Below are 13,664 nucleotides of genomic sequence, written 5' to 3'. Positions count from 1 at the left end.
CGCTCTGGGAGGAGGACACAATGGAGTTGTCAACCGTGATGGCGAGATCATGGAACGGGCAGTCCTTCCCGGGAGGAAGAGCAGTTCCGTCTTGCCGAGGTTCAGCTTGAGGTGGTGATCCGTCATCCACACGGATATGTCTGCCAGACATGCAGAGATGCGATTCGCCACCTGGTCATCAGAAGGGGGAAAGGAGAAGATTAATTGTGTGTCGTCTGCATAGCAATGATAGGAGAGACCATGTGAGGTTATGACAGAGCCAAGTGACTTGGTGTATAGCGAGAATAGGAGAGGGCCTAGAACAGAGCCCTGGGGACACCAGTGGTGAGAGCACGTGGTGTGGAGACGGATTCTCGCCACGCCACCTGGTAGGAGCGACCTGTCAGGTAGGACGCAATCCAAGCGTGGGCCGCGCCGGAGATGCCCAACTCGGAGAGGGTGGAGAGGAGGATCTGATGGTTCACAGTATCGAAGGCAGCCGATAGGTCTAGAAGGATGAGAGCAGAGGAGAGAGAGTTAGCTTTAGCAGTGCGGAGCGCCTCCGTGATACAGAGAAGAGCAGTCTCAGTTGAATGACTAGTCTTGAAACCTGACTGATTTGGATCAAGAAGGTCATTCTGAGAGAGATAGCGGGAGAGCTGGCCAAGGACGGCACGTTCAAGAGTTTTGGAGAGAAAAGAAAGAAGGGATACTGGTCTGTAGTTGTTGACATCGGAGGGATCGAGTGTAGGTTTTTCAGAAGGGTTGCAACTCTCGCTCTCTTGAAGACGGAAGGGACGTAGCCAGCGGTCAGGGATGAGTTGATGAGCGAGGTGAGGTAAGGGAGGAGGTCTCCGGAAATGGTCTGGAGAAGAGAGGAGGGGATAGGGTCAAGCGGGCAGGTTGTAGGGCGGCCGGCCGTCACAAGACGCGAGATTTCATCTGGAGAGAGAGGGGAGAAAGAGGTCAGAGCACAGGGTAGGGCAGTGTGAGCAGAACCAGCGGTGTCGTTTGACTTAGCAAACGAGGATCGGATGTCGTCGACCTTCTTTTCAAAATGGTTGACGAAGTCATCTGCAGAGAGGGGAGGAGGGGGAGGGGGAGGAGGATTCAGGAGGGAGGAGAAGGTTGCAAAGAGCTTCCTAGGGTTAGAGGCAGATGCTTGGAATTTAGAGTGGTAGAAAGTGGCTTTAGCAGCAGAGAGAAAGAGGAAAATGTAGAGAGGAGGGAGTGAAAGGATGTCAGGTCCGCAGGGAGGCGGTTTTCCTCCATTTCCGCTCGGCTGCCCGGAGCCCTGTTCTGTGAGCTCGCAATGAGTCGTCGAGCCACGGAGCGGGAGGGAGGACCGAGCCGGCCTGGAGGATAGGGGACATAGAGAGTCAAAGGATGCAGAAAGGGAGGAGAGGAGGGTTGAGGAGGCAGAATCAGGAGATAGGTTGGAGAAGGTTTGAGCAGAGGGAAGAGATGATAGGATGGAAGAGGAGAGAGTAGCGGGGAGAGAGAGCGAAGGTTGGGACGGCGCGATACCATCCGAGTAGGGGCAGTGTGGGAAGTGTTGGATGAGAGCGAGAGGGAAAAGGATACAAGGTAGTGGTCGGAGACTTGGAGGGGAGTTGCAACGAGGTTAGTGGAAGAACAGCATCTAGTAAAGATGAGGTCGGCGTATTTCCTGCCTTGTGAGTAGGGGGAAGGTGAGAGGGTGAGGTCAAAGAGGAGAGGAGTGGAAAGAAGGAGGCAGAGAGGAATGAGTCAAAGGTAGGCGTGGGGAGGTTAAAGTCGCCCAGAACTGTGAGAGGTGAGCCGTCCTCAGGAAAGGAGCTTATCAAGGCATCAAGCTCATTGATGAACTCTCCGAGGGAACCTGGAGGCGATAAATGATAAGGATGTTAAGCTTGAAAGGGCTGGTAACTGTGACAGCATGGAATTCAAAGGAGGCGATAGACAGATGGGTAAGGGGAGAAAGAGAGAATGACCACTTGGGAGAGATGAGGATCCCGGTGCCACCACCCCGCTGACCAGAAGCTCTCGGGGTGTGCGAGAACACGTGGGCAGACGAAGAGAGAGCAGTAGGAGTAGCAGTGTTGTCTGTGGTGATCCATGTTTCCGTCAGTGCCAAGAAGTCGAGGGACTGGAGGGAGACATAGGCGGAGATGAACTCTGCCTTGTTGGCCGCAGATCGGCAGTTCCAGAGGCTACCGGAGACCTGGAACTCCACGTGGGTCGTGCGCGCTGGGACCACCAGATTAGGGTGGCCGCGGCCACGCGGTGTGGAGCGTTTGTATGGTCTGTGCAGAGAGGAGAGAACAGGGATAGACAGACACATAGTTGACAGGCTACACAGAGGCTACGCTAATGCAAAGGAGATTGGAATGACAAGTGGACTACACGTCACGAGTGTTCAGAGAGTTAAGCTTACGTAGCAAGAATCTTATTGACTAAAATGATTAAAATGATACAGTACTGCTGAAGTAGGCTAGCTGGCAGAGGCTGCGTTGTTGACTAAGTAGGCTAGTTGGCATTGGCTGCGTTGTTGACACTACACTAATCAAGTCGTTCCGTTGAGTGTAATAGTTTCTACTGTGCTGCTATTCGGGGCTAGCTGGCTAGCTAGCAGTGTTGATTACGTTACATTGCGTTAAAAGAACGACAATAGCTGGCTAACTAACCTAGGAAGTCGCTCTAGACTACACAATTATCTTTGATACAAAGACGGCTGTGTAGCTAGCTATGTAGCTAGCTACGATCAAACAAATCAAGCCGTTGTACTGTAATGAAATGAAATGAAAAATGTGATACTACCTGTGGAGCGCGAAGCGAAATGCGACCGGATTGTTGAGTGCAGAAGTTCTGTTCGGTAGACGTTGGCTAGCTGTTGGCTAGCTAGCAGAGTCTCCTATGTTAAGGACGACATAAAACTACACACTCTAAACTACACAATTATCTTGGGTACGAAGACAGCAAAGACAACTATGTAGCTAGCTAACACTACACTAATCAAGTCGTTCAGTTGAGTGCAATAGTTGTGCTGCTAATCGGTAGACGGTGGACTAGCTAACGGTGGACGTTAGCTAGCTGGCTAGCTGCAGGGCAGTGTAGACTGCGTTAGGACGACGAAATACGATAATTACGCAATTATCTATGAAACAAAGACGGCTGTGTAGCTAGCTAAGAAGAAATTGATAAGATTAGACAAATCAAACCGTTGTACTATAATGAAATGTAATGAGGGCTGTGTTGTCTCTACATTGTCAGACAATGGGGCGCTATGCTGTGACTGTGCTGTGTCAAAGCAGACTTCTGTTGAGCCTTTAATTAGGCTTGGGCGATGTGCCGTATACTGTGGGAATTTAGAAATACCTATATATATATATATATATATATATATATAGTTTTTAAATCATACCATCGGTATTTCAAAATTATGGTGGAAAATAAGTATTTGGTCAATAAAAGTTTCTCAATACTTTGTTATATATCCTTTGTTGGCAATAACAAGAGGTCAAACGTCTTCTGTAAGTCTTCAAGGTTTTCACACACTGTTGCTGGTATTTTGGTCCATTCCTCCATGCAGATCTCCTCTAGAGCAGTGATGTTTTGGGGCTGTTGCTGGGCAACACAGACTTTCAACTCCCTCCAAAGATTTTCTATGGGGTTGAGATTTGGAGACTGGCTAGGCCACTCCAGGACTTTGAAATGCTTCTTACGAAGCCACTCCTTCGTTGCCCGGGCGGTGTGTTTGGGATCATTGTCATGCTGAAAGACCCAGCCACGTTTCATCTTCAATGCCCTTGCTGATGGAAGGAGGTTTTCACTCAAAATCTCACGATACATGGCCCCATTCATTCTTTGCTTTACACGGATCAGTCATCCTGGTCCCTTTGCAGAAAAACAGCCCCAAAGCATGATGTTTCCACCCCCATGCTTCACAGTAGGTATGGCGTTCTTTGGATGCAACTCAGCATTCTTTGTCCTCCAAACACGACGAGTTGAGTTTTTACCAAAAAGTTATATTTTGGTTTCATCTGACCATATGACATTCTCCCAATATTCTTCTGGATCATCCAAATGCTCTCTAGCAAACTTCAGACGGGCCTGGATATGTACTGGCTTAAGCAGGGGGACACGTCTGGCACTGCAGGATTTGAGTCCCTGGAGGCGTAGTGTGTTACTGATGGTAGGCTTTGTTACTTTGGTCCCAGCTCTCTGCAGGTCATTCACTAGGTCCCCCCGTGTGGTTCTGGGATTTTTGCTCACCGTTCTTGTGATCATTTTGACCCCACAGGGTGAGATCTTGTGTGGAGCCCCAGATCGAGGGAGATTATCAGTGGTCTTGTATGTTTTCCATTTCCTAATAATTGCTCCCACAGTTGATTTCTTCAAACCAAGCTGCTTACCTATTGCAGATTCAGTCTTCCCAGCCTGGTGCAGGTCTACAATTTTGTTTCTGGTGTCCTTTGACAGCTCTTTTGTCTTTCGTGCAGGTCTCTGAGAGCCAGAAATCTTGCTTGTTTGTAGGTGACCAAATACTTATTTTCCACCATAATTTGCAAATAAATTCATTAAAAATCCTACAATGTGATTTTCTGGATTTTTTTTCTCATTTTGTCTGTCATAGTTGAAGTGATACCTATGTTGAAAATTACAGGCCTCTCTCATCTTTTTAAGTGGGAGAACTTGCACAATTGGTGGCTGACTAAATACTTTTTTGCCTCACTCTATATAATATATATTACGGCCCTTGTGTGCACTTCCGGTAATACCCTGGTATGGTACAGGAATGGTATGACAATCTGGATGCCACCAACCCTACATTTAAGCCATTTGGGTAACCTGCACCACTTTTGTAGCTCACAGGGGACTCTGTACATATACACACACACACACACACACACACACACTTGCTTACACGCAGATACACAGACCTATTCTCCAGAGTGGCCCCGGCAGCTACGCGTCGCAAAGCTGCTCGCATGAGCCTCTTAAGCGCCTGGAGCCTAAAACGTCAAAGCCCCCATTGTAAATTAAGACCACATTAGTCATGCACAACAGATTTAGATTTACAAATGGACATATGCAAATTAGTCGGTAAATAAACATAGTTAGGGCTACCCAAAATCCTTGGGACGTCCCTATCCTAAACACGAACCTTATCACCTACCCTAACTAACCATAACCCTTACCTAATCATAAAAACTTTACATTTCAACTTCAGTAGGGTAGGGATGTCCCAAGAATCCCCGATAAGCAAGGACCAATAGTTTACACCCAAACCCTTTCCTTGGAATGGCCTGCTGACGGTGTTGTAACATACAGACCTGGAGTCAAGCTACACACTCTGCTGTGGCATTGGAGTGTAGATATGTATTTATGGTCAGGGAGGGTCAGCCTGCCTTGCGCAACCCTAGAGGGAACGGTATGGTTGGTGTATGGTTCAGGTTCAGCCTGGGTATTTCTTTGGCATGATCAGGGAATGTCTTGTAATAGATTATAATAAATCAGGTTGGCAAACCAAAACCTGAGCCTCATGTGTGGTTTTGTGTGTAGGCCTGTGTGATCGAGTGGTATGTGAATGAGTCCATCTATACACGCGAGTGAGCACAATGGTCTTTGTTGACTAACAATCTACTTAGCCTATAGGCTAATCTCTTGGTTTGCTGTGATTAAGGTTAGGGTCCTAACTCCAATCATGATATCCATTGCTTACAGTTTGTCTGTCTGCACACATTCTGCCGTCATGATCATGTTCTGCTACTCCTCTCTACATAAATATTGTCCTGCCTCCTGAATCAATACCTGTGTGTCTCAACAGTGTTGATACAGTAGCGTCCCAGAGCGATCAGCTAATTGCCTTTCTCTCTGTTTTGAACTAAGGGCTGGTTTTGGTAAGCCATTGTATGCTCTTAGCCTCACCAGCAGAAGTACTGAGTCCTGGAGAGTTCTGCAGTCTGAAAGGGCAGTCTGAGGGTTTTACTCATGTAGAATGTGTGAGTACCCCACCCTCGCCATCTAATCACCATCATCGACTCATTCAGCCTTTGATTGAATCCAAAATGGACCTGGATCAAACATTTCAAATTTGACCCCTACAATGTGTTGCACTTTTTGGAATTTGATTATGTTTTTGAAGAGATTCATAGCCAATCAAGTAGGCTAAGATGCATTACTCACAATACTGCATCATAAAAGAAGAAAAGCTTTCCAACCTTGATGCCTGTCCCAGTGACCAGCTTTATAGCATGGTGGTATTTTATCCAACTTGAGTGTTTTATCTTACTTAATGTAACATTAGGGAAATGGTTTTTCTGTAGTGAAAAGAAAGGAAGTGTGCCAAGTGTATACATGCCTAAATGTATTGTACTGACCTTTTAATCCAAAACCATACTGTATTGTATCATTACTGTTCAGTTCAAATGAGCTTATCTACTATATTATATTGATGAATGTACTCATTGTTTATAATACTAGAGAAAGATAATTATACAGTCATACTACCACCAGCGCTAACGTTTTTGGTATTTTTACCGCACTTACATTAGCAGATTTGCACTTACCTTATTACAGATATACATGTAATTGCAAGACCTACCTCTGTGTATCGACATCGTTTCAAACGACGAGAGAGCAACTTTTCAAAAATCATCTGTATTGTGCCTTACTGTCAATAACCACTCCAGGGCCCCGTCTTTCAAAAGTTATTTTTCCGGATTCGGCTATCAGATAGGAGTCCCCATTCAAGTCAATGACTTGTCCGTTTAATTCATTATATATCTATGCATTTAATCCTCTCGATAGGCGAAATCCAGATGAATAGCATTTTAAAAAACTGTGCCCAGATCATCGGACAGTCGTTTCACGGTCTGCTTGGGGACGCTGCCGACAAATCATGTTATCAATTCAAGAATTTCATACTGGCTACATTTCTTAGACGTTTCTGGATGTATGGATTTCACATTATCTGCTGCCTAGATCAGCCTTATTCACTCCAGCTTGCGTAGTGGCAAGACTGTCCTTATTAATTTCTAAATGTTTGTTCCTGACCCTATGTCATTTTTTGGGTGTTTTCACATTTTAGCCGGTAGGATTAATATTAGATGTAATGGCAAAATGTAGATTTCCGCCTAAATAGAGATACCCAAAAGTAACTGCTATTCATGTGTAATTACATGATTCTGACATGCTACCACTTGGTATATTTGGAAAGAAGTAATCTGTAAGATTATGAGGAAATGATCAGAAGATAGATAGTTACATAGTTCAGAGAACACAATATCAAGCACACACAAAATTACTTTTATTTTGAAAGTGATCTTTCATTGACAAGCTATAAGTGAATTCAAACATTGTATCGGTGTTATGGGGTATCCAGGGTACATTCAAGTGTCCTTCTCTCCAAAGTGTCTGAATGTGGTAATTGCACCGTTTTTGTACACTGGATGTGCCTAAAAGTTATTGTTCACTAAAAAATGATATTTCTACAACACCAACCTCTCTCAAACATTGTGGTGGTGTCGGGGGACATACGTGGGATATTGAAGTTTTTTCATATTTTTCATGCGCATTTATATAGTCACTCGGTAGACATTCAATGTTGCCATTAAGTCATACATCATCAGATAACATTGACAATAGGCTATATTTGTTCCTACCAACCTAAGGATTAATTTGATACCCCCCCCCATATAGCTCAAACACAGACCAAATTGAAGCTTACCTTGCAAGATGTTTGCTGTTTGGTGAAAACGTTGTGTAAAATAAATATTTTAACTCTCTGGGCTGGTGATCAATAACGGTAGGTCAGAGTATTTTGATCCTGGTTTTGATTAACCAGAATGATAAACTGAACATTTTGTTTTTCACTGTTTGATTAACAATTGATTTAGTTATGATTGTAACTCTTATGCAATTATTTGATAGTCTATTTAATCAACGGAAATGGTGTAGTTTTTTATTTATTCAACAGATTAGTCTCTGCCAGTCAATTATGCTTATGTACATTTCAACAGTAGCTAATTAATCCCTGGTGTGTATTGCACTTGATTTGAACACTGAATAAAAATAGACATTTCAGAAGCAGCTCAGTGTCTCTTGATGTCTTTATTGTGTCATCTGTGTGTGTCGCAGTGGCCTGGTGGAGGTGTGCGTGTGTGTTGCTTATCACAGTAGAAGACACACTCCCCATCTGACTCATTAGTGCTTGTACACGGATCACAGGCACACCCCAGTCACCTCTCATCCAACTCTCCCATCCTATCACATCTTCTCTCTCCTGCTGCACTCCCCCTCTCCCTATCTCACATCTGGCTCACTCAAGCTGTGGGACTGGCCTTGGTAATATACTATAGAGGCCAAATTACGCTCGTCCCACCACAACTGACCTTTCACCTGTCTTTCCATAACTTTCTGCCAACGTTGAACAAACCACGTGTTCATATCGGCTGTTCTGTGGTCTCGTGAACTCATTGTGTGGGTGGGTGTATGAGGGAGGGAGTTGGATGTGGGCGAAAGTTTACGTTTATTGAAGTGAAAGTGCTGACTAGCCATGGGACCATGTGTTCTCACAGGACATGTGTTTGTAGGGTTCCTCTTCTTGTTGCCTCACTATAAGGTGAACAAGGTTCAGGGGTTGTCATGGGGATTAATGTGGTTATTTAGGAAATGACCTGTCACACATACAGTCCCAAAATGTATTTAACTGAGATCATTTGAAATGAATCCAATTTTATATCAGATTTGCTGAATACAACAGGTAGACCTTACAGTGTAATGCTTACTTAAAGCCCTTAACCAAAAATGCAGTTAAATAAATAGTTTAATTTTTTTTATATTTTTTTTTATTGAATACAAAAATATAATCAAATCAAAAAGTAACACCAAGAAAATTACCTAACAATAACGAGGCTATATACAGGGGGTACCGGTACCTCAATGTGTGGAGGTACAGGTTAGTCAAGGTAATTTGTAAAGTGACTATGCATATATAATAAACAGCCAGTAGCAGCAGTCCGGGTGGCCATTTGATTAATTGTTCAGCACTCTTATGGCTTGGGGGTAGAAGCTGTTAAGGAGCCTTTTAGTGCTAGACTTGGTGCACCGGTACCTCTTGCTGTTTGGTAGCAGAGAGAACAGTATGACTTGGGTGACTGGAGTCTTTGACAATTTTTTGGGCCTTCCTCTGACACGCCTAGTATATAGGTCCTGGGTGTCAGGAAGCTTGGTCCCAGCGACGTACTGGACCGCGCACACTATCCTCTGTAGCGCCTTGCGGTCGGAGGCCCGAGCAGCTGCCATACTAGGCGGTGCTGCAACCGGTCATGATGCTCTCGATGGTGCAGCTCAAGACATTTTTCAGAACCTGGAGACCCATGCCAAATCTTTTCAGTCTCCTGAGGGGGAAAAGGCATTGTCGTGCCCTCTTCACAACTGTGAAGTGTTTGGACCATGATAGTTCGTTGGTGATGTGGACACCAAGGAACTTAACTCTCGACCCGCTCCACTACAGCCCCGTCGATGTTAAAGGGGGCCTGTTTGGCCCTCCTTTACCTGTAGACCACGATCAGATCCTTTTGTCTTGCTCACATTGAGGGAGAGGTTGTTATGCTGGCACCACACTGCCAGGTCTCTGACCTCCTCCATATAGGCTGTCTCATCATTGTCAGTGATCAGGCCTACCACCGTTGTGTGGTCGGCAAACTTAATGATGGTGTTGGAGTCGTGCTTGGCCACACAGTCATGGGTGAACAGCGAGTACAGGACGGTACTGTGCATGCACCCCTGAGTGGCTCCAGTGTTGAGGATCAGCGTGGCAGATGTGTTGTTGCCTACCCCACCTGGGCCGGCCCGTCAGGAAGTCCAGGATCCAGTTGCAGAGGCAGGTGTTTAGTCCCAGGGTCCTTAGCTTATTGATGAACTTTGTGGGCACTATGGTGTTGAATGCTGCGCTGTGGTCAATGAACAGCATTCTCACATAGGTGTTCCTTTTGTCCAGGCGGGAAAGGGCAGTGTGGAGTGCGATTGAGATGCATCATCTGTGGATCTGTTTGGGCGGTATGCGAATTGGAGTGGGTCTAGGGTTTCCGGCATGATGGTGTTGTGAGCCATGACCAGCCTTTCGAAGCACTTCATGGCTACAGACTTGAGTGCTACAGGGCAGAAGTCCTTTTTAGGCCGGTTACCTTCGCTTTCTTGGGCTCAGGGACTATGGTGGTCTGTTTGAAACATGTAGGTATTACAGACTCGATCAGGGAGAGGTTAAAAATGTCAGTGAAGACACTTGCCAGTTGGTCCGCGCATGCTTTGAGTACAAATCTTGGTAATCCGTCTGGCCTCGTGGCTTTGTGAATGTTGATCTGTTTAAAGGTCTTGCTCATATTGGCTACGGAGAGCGTGATCACACAGTTATCTGGAACAGCTAGTGCTCTCATGCATGCTTCAGTGTTACTTACCTCGAAGCGAGCAACAAAGGCATTTAGCTCGTCTGGTAGGCTTGCATCATTGGGCAGCTCACGTCTGGGTTTCCCTTTTGTAGTCCGTAATAGTTTTCAAGACCTGCCACATCCGACAAGTGTCAGAGCCTGTGTAGTAAGATTCAATCTTAGTCCTGTTTTGATGGTTTGTCTGAGGACATAGCGGGATTTCTTATAAGAGTCCGGATTAGTGTCCTGCTCCTTAAAAGCGGCAACTCTAGCCTTAAGCTCGGTGCGGATGTTGCCTGTAATCCATGGCTTCTGGTTGGGATATGTACGTACGGTTACTGTGGGGATGACGTCGTTGATGCACCTATTGATGAAGCCAGTGACTGAGGTGGTATAATCCTCAATGCCATTGGAAGAATCCTGGAACATATTCCAGTCTGTGCTAGCAAAACAGTCCTCTAGCGTAGCATCCGCATCATCTGACCACTTCCGTATTGAGCGATTCACTGGTAATTCTTGCTTTAGTTTTTGCTTGTAAGCAGGAATCAGGAGGATAGAATCATGGTCAAATTTGCCAAATGGAGGGTGAGGGAGAGCTTTGTATGCGTCTCTGTGTGTGGAGTAAAGGTAGTATAGTTATTTAAAAAACAAAAACAAAATTGTCTTTCTCCTTTTTTTTCCTCTGGTTGCACATGTGACATGCCGGTAGAAATTAGGTAAAATGGATTTGTTTGCCTGCATTGAAGTCCACGGCCACTAGGAGCGCCGCCTCTGGATGACTATAGTTAAGCATTTTAATAGTTTTATTTAGAAATGAATAAATATTACTTATGAGAATATGTATCTTTTAGAACACCTCTCCAAACAAAGCACTTAGAATGATGAACTGATGAATGATCAACTGTTGTCTTGTTTCAGGTGTATTTCTCTGAGGAGAGTCTGAGCAGTCTGAAGCTGGATGACAACGACAAAGGAGACTGTCGGACGAAGGGGGCTAGGAAGCCACTGACCACATTCAAGGGCCCTCTTCTAAACGTCAGGTATTCAATGCAGCCCTCTCTTAGTCTTCTCTTGCTGAATATCAAATCAACCCTTACTCGCTAGGGACTAGGGTTTGATTTGGAATTCAGCATCTCTTAGCTGCACTCAATGCTTAAAGCATAGCAGGACTAGTAGCACAGTGACTAGGCTGTGGCTAATCCATATCCACATGGGAAGGATTTGAATGGGTTGTAGAGTTTAGGATGAATGTGTTTTTGACACTCAAGCCCAGAGACAGATATCAATATGTTTGCACCTGGATGGATGGATTGATCTTGTAGTATCTGAACAGAAATAAAGGATGCCTGCGATCAATAGTGCATTGCGTGGAAATCAGTTGGTGCAGTTAATTACTGTGCTGTGATATTCAATAAAATTAATTGATTGATCATGCCGACTATTACTTCCCATATTGACCAAGGAGCAACCAGTTGTCCCCATGCAAATTGGATGGGTAAATGAATGTGGCAATAGTGATCGAGTGACACTTTTGTGCAAAACATAGTTCAAGGTCATTCTGTTACCTAATTGTACTCTTTTGTGTCGAAGCGGATGTATCATTTATCTTGAGGCTGATTATAGAGCGCCATTATTCAGTGTTCTATGTTATTTGAAAGAACTTTCTTTCCTAATCATTTTATAAGAATTTGTTGACTTAAGGTGACCTGTATGGGGTGCTGTTGTTGCTGTTGTGGTTGACTTCAGGTACAGTACTTGAGCTACCTCCATTGATGGCTATTTTGATGTCAAATCAGATCATTCCTCTTTTCCCTAGTCATTTCTGTTGAGTTCAGTTTTTTGGAGAGCTGACACTTTGATGTGAGATTTGACAGCTCAGGGCTACGTATTAGATGCAATTATGTCTCTGAGCTGTGTTAGTCCTGATTCCAGTGAGACCACGAGGAAGGCAGAACGCACTGAGAGGGGAGGGGCATGAGAGGGGAGGCTTTGATCTTCAGAATATGTTTGTCAAAAGGTTTCTTGGAGTCTAGAGAGTCATTCTGGGCTCAGGGGAGCGCTGTGCTCCTCAACACTTTACTGGGGCAAAGAATAAATACAGGAGGATGTGGAGAGGAAGGAAGTTGGAACAATCTGTTTAGAGGAGCCGTACCCTATGGAATGTACAATGAGAGACTTTAAAGAATGGTGCCCGAGGAGATGGCTGCTGTTTTATGGGCTCCTAACCAATTGTGCTATTTTGTGTGTTTTTTCACGTTGTTTGTAACTTATTTTGTACATAATGTTTCTTCCACCATCTCTTAAGACCGAAAATAGCTTCTGGATATCAGAACAGCTATTACTCACCTTGAATTGGACAAAGATTTTTTTCTTTAACGAGTCAGATGCAAAGGTTCTACTCCAGATACCCGACCAGGCCCAAATCCCCGTTATTTGCATGAAGAGAACACGCCATTACAGGGGGTGCAGGTCCGGGTTCCTTGTGAGAATTTGTTGGCGAGTGGGTAACCCACCTCTACCATCCGTCCTATTGGTCAATGTTTAATCATTGGAGAATAAACTGGATGAGCTCCGTTCAAGACTATCCTACCAACGGGACATTTAAAAACTGTAAAATCTTAAGTTTCACAGAGTCATGACAGAACGACGACATGGATAATATACAGTTGGCAAGACCGAACAGCTGCCTCCGGTAAGACACGGGTTGGTGGTCTGTGTCTATTTGTCAATAACAGCTGGTGTGCGAAATCAAGTATTAAGGAAGTTTCAAAGTTTTGCTCGCCTGAGGTAGAGTATCTCATAGTAAGCTGTAGACCACACTATTTACAGAGAGAGTTTTCATCTATATTTTTCATAGCTGACTATTTACCACCACAAACTGCATAAATCCATAAGCAAACAAGAAAATGCTCATCCAGAGGTGGCGCTCCTAGTGGCTGGGGTCTTTAATGCAGGGAAACTTAAATCAGTTTTACCTCATTTCTACCAGCATGTTACAGTACATGTGCAATGAGGGGGGAAAAACTCCACACACAGAGACACGTACAAAGCTCTCCCTCGCCCTCCATTTTGAAAAATCGGACCATAAATATATGTAAGTCGCTCTGGATAAGAGCGTCTGCTAAATGACTTAAATGTAAATGTAATGTAAATAATTCTATCCTCCTGATTCCTGCTTACAAGCAAAAACTAAAGCAGGAGGTACCAGTGACTCGCTCAATACGGAAGTGGTCAGATGACGCAGATGCTATGCTACAGGACTGTGTTGCTAGG

At 44.7% G+C, this 13,664-nt stretch overlaps 1 protein-coding gene across 1 annotated transcript in view; it reads left to right on the top strand.

The window, feature by feature from the left end:
• Window positions 1-13,664, top strand: part of LOC115128502 (motile sperm domain-containing protein 2-like) — a 34,658-nt gene that overhangs the window by 7,706 nt on the left and 13,288 nt on the right. The window contains exon 10 of the mRNA XM_029658392.2: window positions 11,310-11,431. Coding sequence (XP_029514252.1) covers window positions 11,310-11,431 — 122 coding nt within the window. The remainder of the gene's footprint in view (window positions 1-11,309; window positions 11,432-13,664) is intronic.

Source organism: Oncorhynchus nerka, linkage group LG1 (genome assembly GCF_034236695.1).
Source record: "Oncorhynchus nerka isolate Pitt River linkage group LG1, Oner_Uvic_2.0, whole genome shotgun sequence".
Classification (NCBI taxonomy): Eukaryota; Metazoa; Chordata; class Actinopteri; order Salmoniformes; family Salmonidae; genus Oncorhynchus; species Oncorhynchus nerka.
The sequence above is the reverse complement of the archived record's forward strand: the minus strand, read 5'-3'. Positions and strand labels throughout refer to the sequence as shown.